Source organism: Rhizopus delemar, genomic scaffold, assembly GCF_000149305.1.
Source record: "Rhizopus delemar RA 99-880 supercont3.2 genomic scaffold, whole genome shotgun sequence".
Lineage (NCBI taxonomy): Eukaryota > Fungi > Mucoromycota > Mucoromycetes > Mucorales > Rhizopodaceae > Rhizopus > Rhizopus delemar.
Genome location: NW_027137828.1, coordinates 3,472,810 through 3,491,767, shown reverse-complemented (window position 1 = coordinate 3,491,767; position 18,958 = coordinate 3,472,810). Strand labels below are relative to the sequence as shown.

The 18,958-nt window shown below is 34.9% G+C and overlaps 7 protein-coding genes across 7 annotated transcripts; 2 read left to right on the top strand and 5 right to left on the bottom strand.

Annotated features, from left to right (window-relative positions):
* Nucleotides 1-1,477: 1,477 nt before the first annotated feature.
* Nucleotides 1,478-2,927, bottom strand: RO3G_03604 (uncharacterized protein; the record flags this gene model as incomplete). The annotated part of the gene is made up of 2 exons (XM_067658194.1): nt 1,478-2,424; nt 2,504-2,927. 2 exons carry the CDS (start codon nt 2,925-2,927, stop codon nt 1,478-1,480), a joined length of 1,371 nt encoding a protein of 456 aa, XP_067514295.1.
* A 465-nt stretch (nt 2,928-3,392) lies between these two features.
* On the bottom strand, nt 3,393-3,833 carry RO3G_03603 (uncharacterized protein; the record flags this gene model as incomplete). The annotated part of the gene is made up of 1 exon (XM_067658193.1): nt 3,393-3,833. One exon carries the CDS (start codon nt 3,831-3,833, stop codon nt 3,393-3,395), a length of 441 nt encoding a protein of 146 aa, XP_067514294.1.
* A 5,389-nt stretch (nt 3,834-9,222) lies between these two features.
* On the bottom strand, nt 9,223-10,175 carry RO3G_03602 (uncharacterized protein; the record flags this gene model as incomplete). The annotated part of the gene is made up of 4 exons (XM_067658192.1): nt 9,223-9,250; nt 9,354-9,798; nt 9,850-9,890; nt 10,000-10,175. 4 exons carry the CDS (start codon nt 10,173-10,175, stop codon nt 9,223-9,225), a joined length of 690 nt encoding a protein of 229 aa, XP_067514293.1.
* Nucleotides 10,176-11,838: 1,663 nt separating this feature from the next.
* RO3G_03601 (uncharacterized protein) lies at nt 11,839-12,938 on the bottom strand (the record flags this gene model as incomplete). The annotated part of the gene is made up of 4 exons (XM_067658191.1): nt 11,839-11,962; nt 12,021-12,193; nt 12,247-12,584; nt 12,770-12,938. The coding sequence occupies 4 exons, from the start codon at nt 12,936-12,938 to the stop codon at nt 11,839-11,841; spliced, it is 804 nt and encodes a 267-aa protein (XP_067514292.1).
* Nucleotides 12,939-14,471: 1,533 nt separating this feature from the next.
* RO3G_03600 (uncharacterized protein) lies at nt 14,472-15,538 on the top strand (the record flags this gene model as incomplete). The annotated part of the gene is made up of 3 exons (XM_067658190.1): nt 14,472-14,766; nt 14,843-15,469; nt 15,525-15,538. 3 exons carry the CDS (start codon nt 14,472-14,474, stop codon nt 15,536-15,538), a joined length of 936 nt encoding a protein of 311 aa, XP_067514291.1.
* A 306-nt stretch (nt 15,539-15,844) lies between these two features.
* Nucleotides 15,845-16,876, bottom strand: RO3G_03599 (uncharacterized protein; the record flags this gene model as incomplete). Its single annotated transcript, XM_067658189.1, has 1 exon — nt 15,845-16,876. One exon carries the CDS (start codon nt 16,874-16,876, stop codon nt 15,845-15,847), a length of 1,032 nt encoding a protein of 343 aa, XP_067514290.1.
* A 474-nt stretch (nt 16,877-17,350) lies between these two features.
* On the top strand, nt 17,351-18,958 carry RO3G_03598 (uncharacterized protein; the record flags this gene model as incomplete). Its single annotated transcript, XM_067658188.1, has 5 exons — nt 17,351-17,674; nt 17,729-18,198; nt 18,268-18,667; nt 18,854-18,896; nt 18,954-18,958. 5 exons carry the CDS (start codon nt 17,351-17,353, stop codon nt 18,956-18,958), a joined length of 1,242 nt encoding a protein of 413 aa, XP_067514289.1.

Below are 18,958 nucleotides of genomic sequence, written 5' to 3'. Positions count from 1 at the left end.
GACGGTACATGCGACCAATTTTGACGGCATTTATAAATAAACATTTTTACACATTTTAAAAAAATCAATACTTAGCCCAACGACCTTTTGCTTTAATGACTGCAGCACACCTTTTCGGCATACTTTCGATGTATTTCTGGCATTCTTCTTTAGAAATGGCATACCAGTTCTGACCTATACGCTCCCATAGCCCATGCATACTACTTGGTGGTGCCTCATAGCTATGAAATAGCTCTCTCTTTAAACGTGCCCACATATGCTCTATGGGATTTAAATCCGGGGACTGAGGAGGCCATTCCAATGCTTCAAATGGCTGCTGGTTGATCCATTCTTTCACTATCTTTGATGTATGCTTTGGATCGTTGTCCTGCTGAAACACTACTTTGGAGGAATCCAAGCCATAACTTTCCATTGTCTTGAGTAAATTATCTTTTAAGACCTCAAGATAGCCTTCACTATTCATACGATAACCAACATCAACTATCCATCCAACACCTTCCCATGTAATGCAGCTCCAGACCATGGTATTGCCGCCTCCATGCTTGACGGTTTGCTGTACATGTCGCGAGTTCAATTCCTCATGAGGTAGTTTCCATGCATAGGCCTTTCCATCGGATGCAAAACGATTTACTTTAGTCTCATCTGAGAATATAACTCGTTTCCAGTCGTCCACAGTCCAATGTTGGTACGATTTGGTTCATTGAAGAACGTTTTATGATGTTTTGGCTGCGTAGCAAAGGTTTTTGAGGCTTGACAAACGCTATAAAACCAGCTTTTTTAAGAACGCGGCGTACGGTACTGTCACTTACAGACATTCCAAATTCTTCTTTTAGAGCTTTTTGGATCTCTACAGCGTTATTTTTTCTTCCTAAGGTGACTAATCTCCGGATGTAGTTCACCATGCGTTGGCTAATTAGAGATGGGCGACCACCTTCATCAACATTTCCACTCATCTTAAGAGATGAGCGGTACTTCTGAACAGTGGTACGACTAACACCAACTTGCTTCGCTACTTTGCTGTTTGACTTCTTGGATCTCAGCAATGAGTAGATGCTGTTTACTTTGTCATTTGAAATTGCACGCATGTCGGATCTGCAATGGTATAATGTCTTAATGGCGTGCTGCAATTTAACAAAAAAACACTTACATGTAAATGATATTACGATGAAAGAAGAAAGAGAGGAAAAAAATATAAAAAATTTATTATTAAGCCACATTTTTGTGACTATATTATGTTATTTATAAACGCCGTCAAAATTGGTCGCATGTACCGTCGGACTTTGAGGGCCCATTATTACCAGTATATTGGGTCTACGGTGATTTCTGTGCTACCATATGATTTTCCAGAGTTTGCTCTTTCGAATGATGTATACATTATTGTAATACGCCAAGAAATGAAGTAGAAGGTAGTCTGTATAGGCAAAATATGAAAACATGCGACCAATTTTGACGGCCACTGTAGAGCTACCCGCATAGCCTAAGAATTGGTCGAGTTATGGAGTCGAAAGTAAAAAAGTTCAAACACTGGGACAATTAGTCCACCCACTGTAAGCGAAACACGTGTCGAAGCTGGGGTGGGTTTGTTGTTCGATAGAGAGGTGGTGGTATTAGTTGTGGTGGAGGCAGTAGTGGAGATTTGGGGATTGAGAGATGGCAATTGTGACGGTGTGTCATATGCTGGGAAATTGGTGTTCTCATCTGGCATATTGACATCATCATCACTGCATATAACTTCCAAGTGGACATTATCTTGATCCTGCTCGTCCAAGATTTGCTCTAATTGATGAATGTCAATATCCTCAAATTCAGGTGTATCCTCTGGTTGAGTTTCTTCTACTGGAGTGTCATTAGTGGTGACAGGAACTGTTGTTATCGTGGTGGTGCTCTGGCTGAGGTGTTTCTGAGTTTTGTTGACTCGAGGAGTAGCAATGGCGCGAGTCGTGATGGAGGAGGCGGGTTCAATGTGGCGGGATCGCTTGGCAGCTTCTGGTTCAGAGGGAGGTGCACGCAAGCACTGGATATTCAAGTGACCTTTAATTCCGCAAGTATAGCATGTGCGGTTTTCTTTTGGTCTTTCAGGGCATGAATCACGGTTATGGCCCATCTGTTTACAATAACGACAGTGCACAGGCATCTTATTCCAGGTAACGAGTATCGCAGTTTGGTTTTTGTAGTCAACCTTATAAGAAGGCTGCAATTGGTCATCAGATGAGTCGGCGATGTCAACTAGTACATGTCCATTTCCACGGAACCATTTAGAGGATGCATCGTCAAGATGTAGGACGATGTCAACAACCTTTCCGTATTTGGAGAAAATGTTCAGCAAGTTAATCTTTGTCTCCACTGGAGATTCCATAGGAATACCACTGAAGTTAAAACGAGTCAAAGAAGAGGAGAAAGTTCTGGTTGCAGGGAAGCTGATATCTAAGTACGATTGGCTTGTTAATGGCTTGTTGACAGTAATCATCAGAGGCTAGGCCAATCTCGACAGACAGAGAATTACCATCCTCTTTATGTTGGACGGCAAATCCAATACCAAATGGAAATTCATCACGCAGAGCTGACAAGAAGTCTAGGTCCAGGTGACGGTGGGAGGGAGGGACAGTATATGTAACTGAGCAATCTGATGAACCAGTGATGTACGTCAATGGAGTGGAAGGTACAAGAGGGTCATTAATAATAGAAATGTAAGTTGGGGCAGAAGTTGCTGATGCAGAAGGTCGACAATTGAGATTTAGGGTGACAGAAGACGAATTAATAAACTTTCGAGGAGCAGTGGGTCCAAGTTGGCCTTTAGCGGCTGCAATAAAACTCGAAGTTGGTGATGAGTGAAGTTCATGGTTGGTTGATTGTGGGTTAACACTCAAATTGCTGGGTACACTAGGTGCACCCCGAGATACCAAAGTTTTTTTATTGGAAAGAACCATGACAATTGAACTTTATATTGTAACACGCAAGAACAAAACGGCGGAATTTAAATCGTTGCAGTTTATAACGAACGCCTTACAGTTTGCAACGACCACCTTACACTATACAACAACCGCCTCTTATCTTATAAGAACCACCCAAAATACCAAAAACAGAACAAAATCATAAAATCCAAAAACATATACAGTAGCTTACAAAATTGTACAAGTGTTTTGCATTTTTTGCTTCTGTAAGATTTATCGATACCAAAACGATAAGTAAGCTACAGCATGTTCTACATCATTCGAAAGTATAACTTTTTGGCTTTCTTTTGGTACTATTCAGTCGGCGATAACGTCATTTTGGATGGAGCTATGGCCGTTTACAAATGCCGACTACACTTGTACAATTTTGGAACCGATGTTTTAGAATAAAGTTTTTATTTAAATGTGTGCATTAAAAGTTGATCCAAAGACCCTTGTTCTCTATAATGTCAATACATCGTTGAGGCATAGTTTCAATATAATTTTGACATTCTTTTTCGGTAATTTCGTACCAAGTCTCGAACGTACGAGTCCATAGTTCATCCATAGAGGCAGGAGGACAATCATACTGTTTAAACAAGCGTTTTTTAAGGTATTCCACATGTTTTCAATTGGATTTAAGTCTGAAAACTGTGGAGGCCACTCCATTGTTGTAAAATCCTGTTTAGACAACCTTTCAGATACGATTTTGGACTTATGCTTCGGATCGTTATCTTGCATAAATTCAAAATCAGCCATTATAAGGTCGTTTTCTTCACAATAGCCAGTCATAGACTTCACCAAATCATCTTGCAATACAGATAAATAGACGTTCTTGTCCATATTCTTGCCTACGTCGACAATATACCCAACCCCGTACCAGCTAATACAGCTCCAAACCATAAGTGATCCTCCACCATGTTTTACGGTTTGCTTTACATACAGTAAGGGACAAAATCAGTCCGTTTTTTGGTTTTTTCGCAATGCCACGCCGGGAAATATACTTAGAACTCCGCTTTGCTGACGAAAAATTTACCACTTTTTTCAACAAATCTGATAATACCTGTCGGGATTGGTATTTTTTAGTTTCCGACATGTTATAAGAAGATATATTGAAAATAACGGATTTTTATTTCTTTGAATTTTAATTAGTACTTGGTATCACGGCCCTTACGCTGGATTACGTCCCGAACTCGACGGGGCATGGAGTGAATAAGGTTTCTACAGTACTCTGGAGTTGCTAAGTCATACCAAAGCTTCGAAACCCGGTCAAAAAATGCTTGATCAGCCTCAATCACGGAAGGGGGTGGTCTTGTCATCTGTTCCCTCTTTTTAAGCATGGCCCATGCATTTTCAATTGAGTTAAGGTCAGGAGAGTATGCTGGCCAACTCAGGAGATTAACCTTGTTCTTTTGGAACCATTTTGAAGGAGCTGAAGCACAATGGATGCTTGCATTATCTTGTTGAAAGATCATGTCACTACTTTGCAGGCCATAGTACTTCAATGTTTCCTTGTATTCCTCCTCAAGTACTGATGTGTATAGCTCACCATTTACATTACTTTGTAGCCAGGACATGTAGCCCCCTCCATGTATAGTTATGCAACTCCAAAGCATAATCCCGCCTTCTCCATAAGCATGTTTCTTCTTGTAGTGATGGTCTCGATAAGGTGCATTATCCTCTTTCCAAGCGTATTCTAGACCATTAGACCCTCTTTTTTGGATCTTTGTCTCATCAGAAAAGAAAACGCGTTCCCAATCAGTCTCGGACCAGTCTTTATGAGCCTTTGCCTAATCATATCGTGCCTTTTGCCTGTCATTATTAAGTGGAAGTGCCGTCTTCTTTTTAGCCGATTTTAGACCTTTGCGTTTGAAAGTACGAGTAATTGTTTTTGGATTGACTGATCGAACTGGTTTTTTAACGCCAAAGGAGGTATCAGCTGCGCTTTTAGATAAGCCTAGTCTTATATCTCTAGCTGCTTTGGTTTCCTCCCTAGGTGTGAGTAAACGATGTCTACCCGCGCTATTTTTTGACTGCATCTTGGTTTTCCTTGAAATTCTTCGAATCATGGTCTTTCCACAGCCTACTTTCTTTTGAATTACATCCCATGGAATGGAGTGGCTCAACATGTTTTCAATTTGGGCATGTTTGTCGGCATTCTTTGCTGTCCTGGCGTGTTTGGCTAATCTGAGATGAGGTAAATGGGAAAAAAGAAAAAATGTAAAAAAATTAAATGAGCTAAAATATGAGAACGCGGGGTGATTGGCACTTCAGGCCACGATGGATAAATCATAATATCTACAGCTATAGCGGAGCTAGAATAACAATCCAAAAATAGAAACTAAGGTTATAAGGCAAGCAGAATCGAATGGCGCTGTTTAATTTTTGAAGTTCCGAATATTTCCCGATTTAGTCTAGAATAATGGGGCGTTTCTTATGTGAAGCACCTTTGTTCCCAGTTAGTTTTATATCATTTGGTACATCGGTAATTTTCAAAAATAGTAAGCACCATATAATATTTTTAAACATGTTTAACGGTCTTCAAAATATTTATGGAAGTCCATTGGATGTTTATAAACCACTTTTTTCCAGAAATTACAAAATAGCTTAATTGGAAATATGGCTCATTTGAATCTTGATGTCACGAGTTCAATCCACCCAATGACCATTTTATACTTTTGCGATAACGGATTAAGTTTTCCCTTTTATTTATTTTAGAGCTGAAATGTTTTTGTAGGTCACAAGAACTTCTTTTTGAGGGTTGATGTTGTGATAAAGAAGTCAAAAAAATGGTGTAACAAAGAAGTCAAAAAATGAAAAAAGTCAAGAAAATGTTAAAGGTCAAAAAAGTGAAAAAGTCAAGAAAATGAAAAAAGTCAAAAAGAAAAAAAAATTAACAATATAAATATCCCAACTATTTAGATGAAGAAAAAGGACAGTACAGTTCTACTCACATTTTTATTTTATATATTTTATTCAATAAACAGGCAACCTTCTCATAAAAAGTTCCTGATCCCTTTATTTTTTTTTATCTTTACCTTTATTTGATCTTAATTAAAAGATCTGGTGGTCACTACAGTACCTTACTTTAAAAATTTCAAGAAAAACTTCTCTAAAACACTCAACTCAAAACACAAACCAACAAAAAATAGCAATAGAAAAAATTAAAAGATAAAAGATTATAAAAAATGTTAAAAAGATAAAAAATGTTGAAAATATAAAAATGGTCAAAAAAAATAAGAAAAGCAAAAAAGAAAAAAAAATATCATACATATGTATATATCCCATCTTTTTGTGAAGAAATTGTTGGTCAGTTTAAATAAATCATATGTTTTTACGCAGTAAATAACAAACTTTAACAAGTCCCTGTTTACCTAAACTTTTTACTCTACTTTAACTTTTATCAAGAAACATCGTATTGATCTTACACATAAGATCTGGTGGTCACTACTTATCAAACATCTGCTTAAACCCTATATAAAACAACAACTTACAAGGCAATCACAACCTTAAATTAAGCTTTATAAGCAAACTTAACTCAAATTAACTCACTTACAGAAAGACAACCTTAAATAGCAGCATAACTATATGCTAACTTTAATTTGCAAAGCAAAAGCGCTATTATCATGTGCTCTTGCTTAATTATAATTTTTCTTTGCCTAAAAAGTACTCACTGTTGTGATTTTTTCACTGCACCTACTATGTGTTGTAGAACAGAGTCTGATCATAACGGACATTGAATAATCACAACTAAAAGAAGTATATTAAAATTGATAAAAGATAATAATTTAAATCTTTATTAAATAAAATATACTCTTCTTCTTTTTTATATAAAACTATCACTATTAGATTCATTCTATAAAGTAAACATGAACACTAAATAAGTCATGATCTTTACTATTCATCATTTCTGTAAATGAATAATAATGGATCAGGTACCTAGTCAACTTTGATCTGACTGGAGGCATTTCATATAAATATATCTTTCCTCTCAATGAAGATGGGACAATTCTCCCAGATCAGTTAAAGAACAATAAGATCTATAAAAACAACGAATTAAAATTTTTCATAATTGATTCAGTGATCATTCTTCAATCAAACGTGTCAATTATTGGATCTACGCTCATAACTACTCATTTACCCGCCAACTGATAGAAGAATATAAGTAGTAGACTTTGTAATGATTTCTTTTTAACAATTAAGATTGTCTTAAATAAAGTTCAGTCTCAAAAAGTATTCTTTTGGTTTATCTTTGTTATTACCTTTACCAGAACATAACACTATGAACTATAAACACACATCGAAAAACAAAAAAAGTAGCAAAGAAATGTACCAAATCCAATAAAAAATAATTTACAGTTTTTTTTTAATTCAAATTATAATGAGAATAACACATTTTATTAGAACATTTAAATTTAACTAAGAATAGATTTGTAATCAACAAAACATTATAAAAACGATAAGCATTAATATTTTTAAATGATATTCAAGAATAATATCACGATATTATATAACAGTATATAGGTTATTACTGTTGTAGAACAGTAACTGATTGTAGTTAACGCTGATAAATATAAGTCTTAATACAAGATCATAATTAAAATAAAATAAAATAAAATAAAATAAAATACAAGTGTATTTAAATAAGATCATACAATCAATTCCAATTAAACATGTTCTTTTAAAATATGTATTGTATTCATGAGAGTTCTTTGATAAGAAGAAGTATCAACTAAAATAACCAAATCCAATCCAATGTCAGGAATATTGCTAATCTTTCACATAATTGAAATAACGCGTAAAATAACGTTATTCAAATCAGTGAGGAATTCCCAGAATAAAAGATAATCTATGACAGACATACAAAAGAACAAATGAAAAGTTTTCATAATCATAAATAGAGATGACACTTGATAAAGCACCTGAAAGAGTAGAAGAACGTTTACAATGCAAGATATCAAGTCATTCACTCAATAAGATATAAATATCTGCCTTCAATTAGAATAATTTTTACTTTAACTTAAACTGAAATAAAGATCAGACTCGAAACGTTCACAAACTGTTTCTTTATTTTTGTTTTTACCTCTTGTTTTCTATTATCTTAACAATTACAATTAGTTTTTTTACGACTAATGTTTGAACCATAATGAAGAAATAACGATATTTTAAGAATCGAGGAAGCAATGTGATCCTTACATAATATCAATGATGTTATTTAGTTAAAAAACTTAGTATCTATATTACATTCATCAAAAGATGCTTAGAAATAAGCTTCCATTTGGTATGCATGCTCGGACAGTGGATGATGCCACTTTGCAAGACATCCTTGTTATAGCATATACGCTAAGAACCCTAAATCGGTCGCAAAAATTTTGGCGGCCATATCGATGTTTCATATAACTGCCATACATCAGTAATGTTAGAATTCAAGAAACATACAAAGGAGTTGGCGATTGCTAATCCTTCACAAAAGTAAATGAGGGCAAGCTGAGGAAATCAGATGCTTACAGTGCCAGATGAGCTCCAAAATTCAATTTTTCAGATTCCATTCAAACTTCTACCCAATATAGCGTACTATTGGATAAGTCATTTCCCAAAGTCTCGGAGTGTGAAATCAAATATTCGCTCCGCAATCATAAAAAAAGTGCAGACATGCTATAAATTTAAGGGTCACATAAAATTGTTTCTATTCGATGGTTTTTAGTAAAAATTTGCATACCATAAGCTCTAACTGATTAAAGTATTTGTGCAAAATCTCCGCCAAAATCTCCGACATTTCTATTTTCTTATTGCTGTTTTTAACATATTTCTCTTCATCAAATACAGATATTTTAGCAAAGCTATAACACCTATTGTTGGACCATATAGTTACACAAATGTTCAAAGTCTTATTAAAATCTGTAAAGAAGTCATTGATATAGAGCGTGCCCAAAAAAATTGCATACCGCCTATTTTCAAGCGCAGATATCTACAACAAATAGTCGGAATTGGAAAACGAAAATGGTACCAATCGATGCGCAATAACCAAAAATATATATTTCCATATTTGGAATGTAGTTATAGCGCCGATTGAACCGTAAATATCATGATTTATCCATCGTGGCCTGAAGTGCCAATTGTCCGAGAACGCGTAAGCGTTCACTGACGTCATAAGACATACCAAACTAAATTTCAAGTCAATCCAGTGACTGTTTCTGGAGATACGGGACCTAATGCAAAATCGGACGTTAGCAGCAATCACGGAAAATCACTTTTTCCGCAATAACTACAGAAGAAATGCAGCTAGAAGCAATTAGGTTACACCAATATTTTTGTCTATTCTATGTGCAAATTTAGTATAAGCAAAGCGGAGCTCTAAAATTAATTCTCGGAGAGGCATTGCGAAAAAACCAAAAAACGGACTGATTTTGTCCCTTACTGTACCTTCTTTTAAGCTTCTCATTTGGTTGCTTCCATGCATAAACCTTACCACCCGATCCAAAACGATTTACTTTAGTCTCATCAGACCAAATCACGCGTTTCCAGTCTTCTATGGTCCAGTCAACGTGATTAAGAGCCCAGTCCAATCGCTTTCGTATGTTTACTTCACTGAGCAATGGTTTTTGAGACTTAACAAAAGAGGTTAAACCAGACCTACGCAACGATCTTCGCGCTGTTTGGGCAGTTACAACCTTTTGCAAGTCATTTTCGAGTGTGTTTCTGGCTTCTACTGCATTCTCTTGACCTTTAACAGTTACTAATCGGACTAAATACTGATCATCCCTGCTGCTGAGTAACTTGGGACGACCTGCTTTAATGCTGTTTACTTCGTTTTTTATTGTTTTTCGAACGTTCTGAACAGTTCCACGGCTTGCTCCAGTTGTTTTCACTGTTTTTGATATAGACTATCCGTTTTTTAAGCAGCTGATGATACGATTACGGAGATCTTCACTGATAGGTTGCATATTGGACGTTGGTACACTTTTATATAGCAGTTAGTTCCTGTAGGTGTAAGAAAAATGGCAGAAAAAGAAAGAAAAAGATACTTTGAGCATTGAAGAATAAAAAAAAATCTTTTTTGATGACTTACACTCTGTGGCGAGCAAGATTATAAGCTGATATTGAAATATTTGAAGCGGTTCCAAAATTGTACAAGTGTAGTCGGCATTTGTAAACGGCCATAGCTCCATCCAAAATGACGTTATCGCCGACTGAATAGTACCAAAAGAAAGCCAAGAAGTTATACTTTCGAATGATGTAGAACATGCTGTAGCTTACTTATCGTTTTGGTATCGATAAATCTTACAGAAGCAAAAAATGCAAAACACTTGTACAATTTTGTAAGCTACTGTATATCCAGTAAAATGGGCAGGTTTATTATTGTATAGGGTAGTATAAATGGACAAATTTAAATGATTTAATAATGCGATGCTTTATTTATTTGATTATATATTCAATAGTGTACATTTTTCATTTAATATGCACTTGAATAAAAAAAAAAGTAATTAAAAAAAGTAATAAAAAAAGTAGTACAAAAAAGTAATAGAAAAAAGTAATAATAGAAAAAGTAGTAATAAAAAAAAAGGAATAATAAAGAAAAGGAAATAATAAAAGAAAAGGAATAATAAAAGAAAAGGAATAGTAAAAGAAAAGGAATAAAGAATGAACAGAAATAATACATAAGTCATTACTTACCTGACCTCGACATCCCATTCAATGCAATTCGTTTAGCAGATTTAATTACATTCAACAACCTTCATTGCAATCTACATTCAACAGGATGATTAATATTTAAATATTTGAAATTTTATTACTATTTACCAAATTATTTTTCTTTTTTCTTTTTATCGTGATGAATAATTGCCTTATACAGCAGCTGTTACTTTTTCTCAAGTCCATGCTCGTATACTCTATAGGGTTTCATAATACTCTATCATCATTGCTGTTATCATTGGTATCATCACAGTCAATTCATACACAATCTTCATTGCAAAATAAAACAAAATATCAAAATCTAATAAATAAAGAACATCAGTTAATAAAAAATAACAAGCAAAAAAATTATACCTTTTGTCTTGTTCAAACATACTATCTATACAATATGTTTTTAGTCAAAGTTCGATCTATCTGAAGCCGCATAGAGTATAATTTTACCTAATATGAACAGCATACACGATATGAAACCATACACCAAGCACAGTATACAAAAGCAGAGGATGAGTAGTTGCGACAAACCGGTCTACAGTATGATATGATACTGATTATACATCTAGGTTGCACACTACAAAGAGAGTCAGTAAGAGGTCAATGTAAGAAACGGAAAGAAATACAAATAATGATATAAAGAAGAGCAAGGGTTATTGCATGTTGTAATGTAACCATAACCAAGTTTTTTTTTTAATTAGTGAACCATTCGTTAGAAACACCTTGACTAAAGCACTCACAATATTTAAAGTAAAAGAATACTAGAACTTACTATAAGCAAAGATAAAAAGGAATAGTTAAAAAGAATAAAACATTCAACAACTTTATACCCATGCAACAAAATAATTGTTTTTCGTTTGCTTGTAATGTGTTAACTTTTTGAGTTGATTTAGTTTTGGCTATTTTGTTTTCAAGACATGGTGCATATCAGCAATAGTTAAAAGTATCAAAAGCTGTTAACAAAGTAGAGTAATGACAAAAATACAAAGAAAAAAGAAAAAAAAAAAAAGAGCAATGAAAAAAAAAAAAAACCTTTAAAATTCATGCAAGCTTATTTCGTTGAGCTAACGTCATAGGACCAATGACATTGAAGAATAGCAACTTATATAAAAAAAAAAGTACTAACATTACCATCGTGAAGATCTAGTCATGACAAGACAATCTTAAACGACATTTAACAAATAATAATATAATTTATTTAAACAATAAAAGGAAAAAGAAATAATTATACTCTTCTCTTTTTATTTTGACGACGAGAAGTGGAACGAGTGCCAGAACGGGTACGACGAGAAGAAGCAGGAAGGAGAGAAGAAACAGCAGAAGACGAGAAAGTAGTTGAAGAAGTTGCACTAAGGTTAATAAAATTTAATCGTTATAATGATAGAGTATATTTGTTTTTAAAATTACACATACATGCTAAGTTCATTGCTATATCCTTCTTCTACTTCGTTCGAAGCGTCCAGATCAGGTAGTAGTTCAAAATCAAGGTTTTCCTCAGGATGTGCATCATCTATTTGCTCTGTTACGTAGGTGTTTGGCTCTACTAAGTTACTTGCAGCCTCTGGTTGTTTATTTTTCAACTAATATAAACATAATGGTTAATCAAATGAACGTTTTTGTAGAAAAAGAATACCTTCATGTTGTGGTAATTGTTGTATGACTTTGCTAGCAAAACTTGAGCTCCCCAGCTATTGATACATCTATTTAAAGGGATACTTGCTCGTAAAGCAAGTTCTTCAAGCTCTGTAGATGCTGTATTCTTATAAACAGCTGGAATATCCTTCCATGATAGCTTGTTTTTATCGATATGCGCATCCGCAAGAAGCTTATTGCTTAAGCTCATACAAGTTACTTGGGTGAACCTGTTTAGTTGAGAGTGATACCTTTTGGTTAAGAGGCGTTTATGATCAAGTGTTTCGTCAGAATCCTCTGGATCGTCTACAAGGCCCATTGTTTCTCTTAAAAATGCGTCTATACAGACTGCGTTAGTATGTCGCCCATTACCCAAACTTGCTGGGAATCTTGGAACATCTCTACGAACGCTGTCAAATGTTGGTAGATTTAATAAGGAAGGTTGTGGCTGATAAATAGCTACTGTAATGTATTTTAAGTAAAAAACATCTCAATCAACTTCCTTTTTTTTTTTTTATTTTTACCTTGTGAAGCAGGATAGCTTATAGGAGCGATTCGCTCTATCATCAGCTTCAACTCGGTCATTTGTTGCTGAATTTCATTTTTCCAGGCTTCAAATTCACTTCTCATAGCGTTAACAGTTCTGTTATAATTGCGGATTTCATTAACAATTCGATCAACGTTGTAAGGCATAGCAAAAAGATGAAAAGTAATAAAGTGTTAGTTTGGTATAACTAAAATACATAGTGATTATACAAACAGCAAGTGCTTATATATACTTTTCACATTCATCTAATAACATATGTACCATGTAGTGCCAACTAAATATCAAACGGCATTATGCAAATCTATGCACTTGCTCCTTAATAGTTTGTTCAACTAGACAAGTGGTGTCCACTAGCACATTTTCATTTCTACTGATAACATTGTTTAATGTAAATAATCTGTTTAGTCACTCTTTGATTACCTTTGCAGCAAGGCACATAGTAAAAAGGGGAAAGATGCTACGACTATATTCAAAAATGAAAGATGTAGTCTGATATTAACAAAACTAATAAAAATATTCTTTTAGTAATTTGCGAGATTGTTGTTGTCTATATCACTTCTATAAACTCGATTATTAATTGAAGAAAAGTATTCATTGTAATGATGATCAATTCAGGAGTATTGTATATGATATCTTTAATTAATTTTTGTATTAAGGAGAAGTTACCTTTTTAGTTTGTAGTATACTTGATAAAAAAGATCACCATTTCCATAACAAACATCGTTTGCAGATATTTTATGCTATAATAAAATATGGGAAAAAAACATTTACATAATACTTTTAAAAGAAGTAAAACACTATAAAATGTTCTTTTTAAAGTTGTAATCATTACATAGTAGATAAGCGAGACTACAGAATGTAATTTTTTCAAGAGATAAGTGTATATGTTCTAATACCATTTCTTTTATTGTTTTTATACTGACTTTAAACGACTTATTATGAATAATTTTAATTTATTTCTATGTTATATTATGTTTAGGTTACCTTTGTTATTGATCTACATTGTATTGTTTATTACTTGTATTCACGTTAAGAATTTAAGGAATTGGCATTTGTATATATTACTATATCAGATTATACATACTAGTTTTAAGTGACAAACATCAACAGATTTATTATTGATTTTTATTAAAAAAAAATAAACATAGCAAAATAAAAGAAAAATGAGCTTTATACTTAACTTTAGCCTAGATAACAATTGTCTCTGATACCAACAATTTTATATTAACTTCTGATTTCTCTATAAGTATCTGCGTTTTAGTCTTATATTTTCTATACTAAAGGCTATCTTCTATTTACATATGTACGTTGTAATGTATGAGCCAATGTTTGTTTACGCCCTATATTAATTCCCACATTTTGTTTTTATTGTTATTTTTCTTTGCTTTTACCTATTACATTCCAAAAATGACAATGGATATGCATTAGATGTACGGATCATCTCTATAATCAGCATTACCCCATACAGAACCATTGGCTAATTCGGTAGATTTAGCCACCTATAGCCAGATAGGCATCCTGAGGAACCATGATTTTCATCTGATTTCTACAATAAATACTTTGTACTCTTATTAATTTTGACTTGAACAATAACACACTGAAAAGTATAAATACCTTTAAATTACTATTGTCTGCTCTTCATCTCTTTTTTTAACCTTTGTCAAAAAATTAACTTTCCAATGTCTCAAGCTACTTCTTATCCTTGTAACCTTTGCAAACGCTTTGTTGGTGTTACCTTTGCTAAGTTGCAGTTACATCAGATACGTGGTGGATGTATGTCACATTTTATCCGAGAACATAGAGCTGGTGAACTGTCACTGCAAAATTCTACTTTAGAAACTACTTCAAATGATGACTATGATAACGATGCTGATACAAATATTGATGTAGACGTTGATGTAGACGTTGATGTAGATGTTGGCATGGAAAGCATGTCTAATGTTAGCGTTGGATCTGTTGCTTCGTCACTTGCTGGTAATAAAAAATTAGGAATTAGTGATTGTTTATCATTATTGCGTTTTGCTAATATATCACACTTTCATCGCTCTAGATAATGCAGTGGTTTATGAGTACACTGGATCCAGCTTGCAACTCTCGGCGGTCGAAAAGGCTGCTGTTGAGCTTACTCGATTGGCTGATCAGCACGGTGTTAATCGTCAGTTCAAGAGAGATATGATGAATACTATAAACAAAACGCTATTAAGCAAGATTAGTGACGATGCTCTCAATGGTAGATTAATAAACAATGTAAAATTCCTCATTATCTCTAACATAAATCCAACAGAGCTTGGTGGTATGATGCCTAGTCCCGATACAGTTTCAAGATGGATATGCAGTAGCCATGATGGGTTTCAAGTTGTTTCTCATTTTGATGTTTGTCCCAATGGCTGCTTCTTATACCCAAAGGATGAAGCAAATATCTTGTTTTGTACTAATGAAAATTGTCAGCTTCCAAGATATAGAAAGCATGAACAAGCTCTTGCCCTTCGACAAGCTGGTGTCGATTTGAATGATGAGTCCTTCCCTTCTTTTGTTGCTGTTCAGCAAATGGCTGTTGTATCTGTTGGTGCTGCATTAGCACAAATGATGCTTGATGAAGACAAGAGAGAATTATTTAAGTACCGTGCCGAACAAGATTGTACACATGAAGATGGAGTGTACAGGGACATCTTTGATGGTAAGGTGTATCAAGACTTTCTTTTCAATCAGCAGCAACTTTTTCAGGATGATAGCGACATTGGGATAGTCTTGTTTGTTGATGGATTCCAACCAAAAGTTCAAACAGGAAGCACATTAACAATCATTCATTGCTTAGTGATGAACATACAGTTGTTGGAATAATTGTTCGAATGTTTTGCAATTCTATACATTTTGCTTTGTATCTCTGCAGTCAGATAAGATAGAACTACGTACAATACCTCATTAGAAAGCGATAGTTGTGATATATAGCATATAAAAATTCAGGGGTATGGAATTACTTCCATATATAGTAAGATCAAATTGCGTCAAGCATATGCATTCGAACAATTTTTCCAATTGAATCATGTTTTATTTAATATCGTGTATAACCGTCTTTAGCTTTAATAACTGCTCTACAACGAGCTGGCATACTCTTGATATATGCTTGGCATTGCTCTTTAGTAAAAGAGTTCCATTCTTTCTCGATTCTAGACCAGAGATCATGCACTCCTTTAGCCCTACCTTCATATAAGCTCAGCCTCAGCTTTAAATGGTGCCAGAGATGTTCTATAAGATTCAAATCGGGATTTTGAGCTGGCCAATTGAAAGTATGCTCTTCCTTAAACCCATTTTCCTTAAACCAAGCACGAGCAAGCTTTGATGTGTGCTTAGGATCGTTGTCTTGTTGAAAATAAATAGCTTCCTGTTCGTAACCATAGTACTTCAGACTGTCCATAAGTGTAGTTGACAGGATATGAACATAATCTGATGCTTTCATAGTACCATCCTCAATTGCGCAGGCATATCCAGGACCATCCCACGACATACAACCCCAAAGCATCACACTGCCAGCTCCTCCTTTGACTGTAAGGTCAAGATGATGAGGCTGCAATTTGTCACCGGGTCTTTTCCAAAAGTACTTACAGCCATCTGAACCCCAAACATTAACCTTGGTCTCATCGGAAAACACCATACGTCTCCAGTCATCTTCTGTCCAATCTTTGTGAGCTTTAGCCCATTTTAGTCTAGCTTCCATGTGACATTTTTTGAGGAGAGGCTTTTTCTTCTCAATTTGGGCATTGAAACCCATTCTATGAAGCATTTTTACTGTACCAAAATAGCCTATCTTATGACCAATACTGTTTAAATATGACCATACGTCCTTTGCAGTCTTAAGTGAACCATTTACAAGCTCTCTCTTCAGGTAATTCTTTGTTGTTGAGCTTATAGTAGTCTTTTTACCAGCATGACCTCGAGTACGTTCAGGTGTATACAAGCCCTTGTACTTGCTCAAAGTGGACATTAATACTCCTGGAACATGTTTCATAATCTCTGAGTATGATAAACCCTTTTTCAACAGCGACCGGATGCTTTCTTGCTTGCTACGAGATAAAGTATGTACCATGATATAAAGAAGTATAGGCTGTACGAGATAGAAGGGAAACACTGCAAAATCCAGCCTTATTTATATATTTTAAGCTCTGACTAAAAGTAAAAGCGTTGTTTCATTATTACATCATTTAGTAATGCTGTATTTGTGATGTCAGAAGCGGCAACGATGTCATCATTATAGAATGCATTGAGTTGGAAAAATTGTTCGAATGCATATGCTTGACGCAATTTGATCTTACTATATATGGAAGTAATTCCGTAACCCTAGCTTTTTATATGTTATATCCGACGGCTGTCGCTTTCTAATGAGGTATTGTACGTAGCTTTATCTTATCTGACTGCAGAGATACAAAGCAAAATGTATAAAATTGCAAAACATTCGAACAATTATTCCAACAACTGTAAGTCCTTCATACAGGCAAGCCTATTGTTATTAAGCCTAATTCTTAGATGTTAACCATTATTCTATAGGCATACTCGCCATCATATGATTACTCTGGCCATCATACCTGGTCCCTCTAAGCCTGATAATATTATGTCTTTCCTGCGACCAATTGTTGACGAAATCAGAAGTCTTGGAAACAATGGTTTTCGAGTATTAAAATATAACAACATAATATACAAAGACAAGGTTCACTTGATGGGTGTTATGGGTGACATTCCTGGTGTTGCAGACTTAATGAATCATGCTGACCATATGGCATACCATGGTTGTCGTATTTGTGATGTTCGAGGTGTATCAGATGGTGCGAGATACTTTCTACATAACGGCAATATTCGATCAAAAGAAAGCCTAGTACATGGTGATCCTGTAAGTTTTTTTTTTTTTAAAAAAAAAGTTATGATTGCTTACAATACATCACAGAGCCATCAAATGGGACAAGTACCAGAGCTGCTCACTTCTCTTTCGACATTTTGTGGTGTAGAATTTTTTGGAATTGACGAGATGCACTTGATTGGCAGAGGGATTGGACACCTTATTTTCAATATTCTTAACGCCAGTTGCAATGAATCGTACATCATTGAATCAGGTACATCATACAGCTTCAGACTAAAAAATCCACTTCGAAGAACCAATGGTATGGCTATTGTACAGCACCAGATGGAAGTATGTGCCTCCAAAGTCCCCCCAATATTTGAAGGCTCCTTTCATGTTTCCTTTGGTCGCTACAGAGCTGTAGATTGGCAGAACTTTCTTTGCGTGATCGTACCAAATATCATCTTGCCTTACCTAGTCGAATACGAAGCAAAGAAAGCGTTGATGTGTCTAATAAATGGCTGTAATCTGGCACTCCGTCGAATATTAAAGGAAGAGGATGTGAGAAAAATGGAAAGGTGAATACAAAGTAGCAGAAGTTCGTTATTACATTTTACTTACTAACAGTATTTTATCATTTAACATAGTGATGTGGAAACATGGCACAAATACTTGCGTGATCAAATCAACGTTGGTAATTTGTCAGTCAAAGTTTTCACAGCCAACAACCATTATCTGGGTCATCTTGGGCACATGACCAGACAGCTGGGGCCCATAAAGAATTATAGCTGTAGATCAACGGAGAGAACAATAAAAGAGTTTGCAAACAAGATTAAATCGACCACAAAGCCTGGAGTTAACAGCTCCAACGTTTTGTTGAACATCGTCAACCTACAACAATATGGAATTACCACGTCTCTAGCTAACAACGATCAAGTGAATGCAGATCAAAGCTCTCCTGTATCGTTTGTTTCCCATCCTTCAGGCAACGATCAGTTTCCGCAATTATGGGATCCTGCTGATGAAGCATATTTGTTATCAAATGGAGTAATCACCCCTGATCTGCGCGATCAAGATCTTGTTGTTGCACTTTGATCCTATTACAGGCGACTTTATGGTGATCAAAGCATAATCGATATTGGAACTAATTCTATTTTGTTTGCTGAACGGCTTTGGACCGATTCTATCGTTATTTCTTCCCTGTCATATCGCAAAAAAAAACATTGACTACAGCAGCTGACAACTTTGTCTTGTTTGAAGCTGGACGATATCGAAGGTAAGTAATTTTATATGGACATTAAATATAACATCAACTAATCTTTTTTTTTTTTAGTTTGA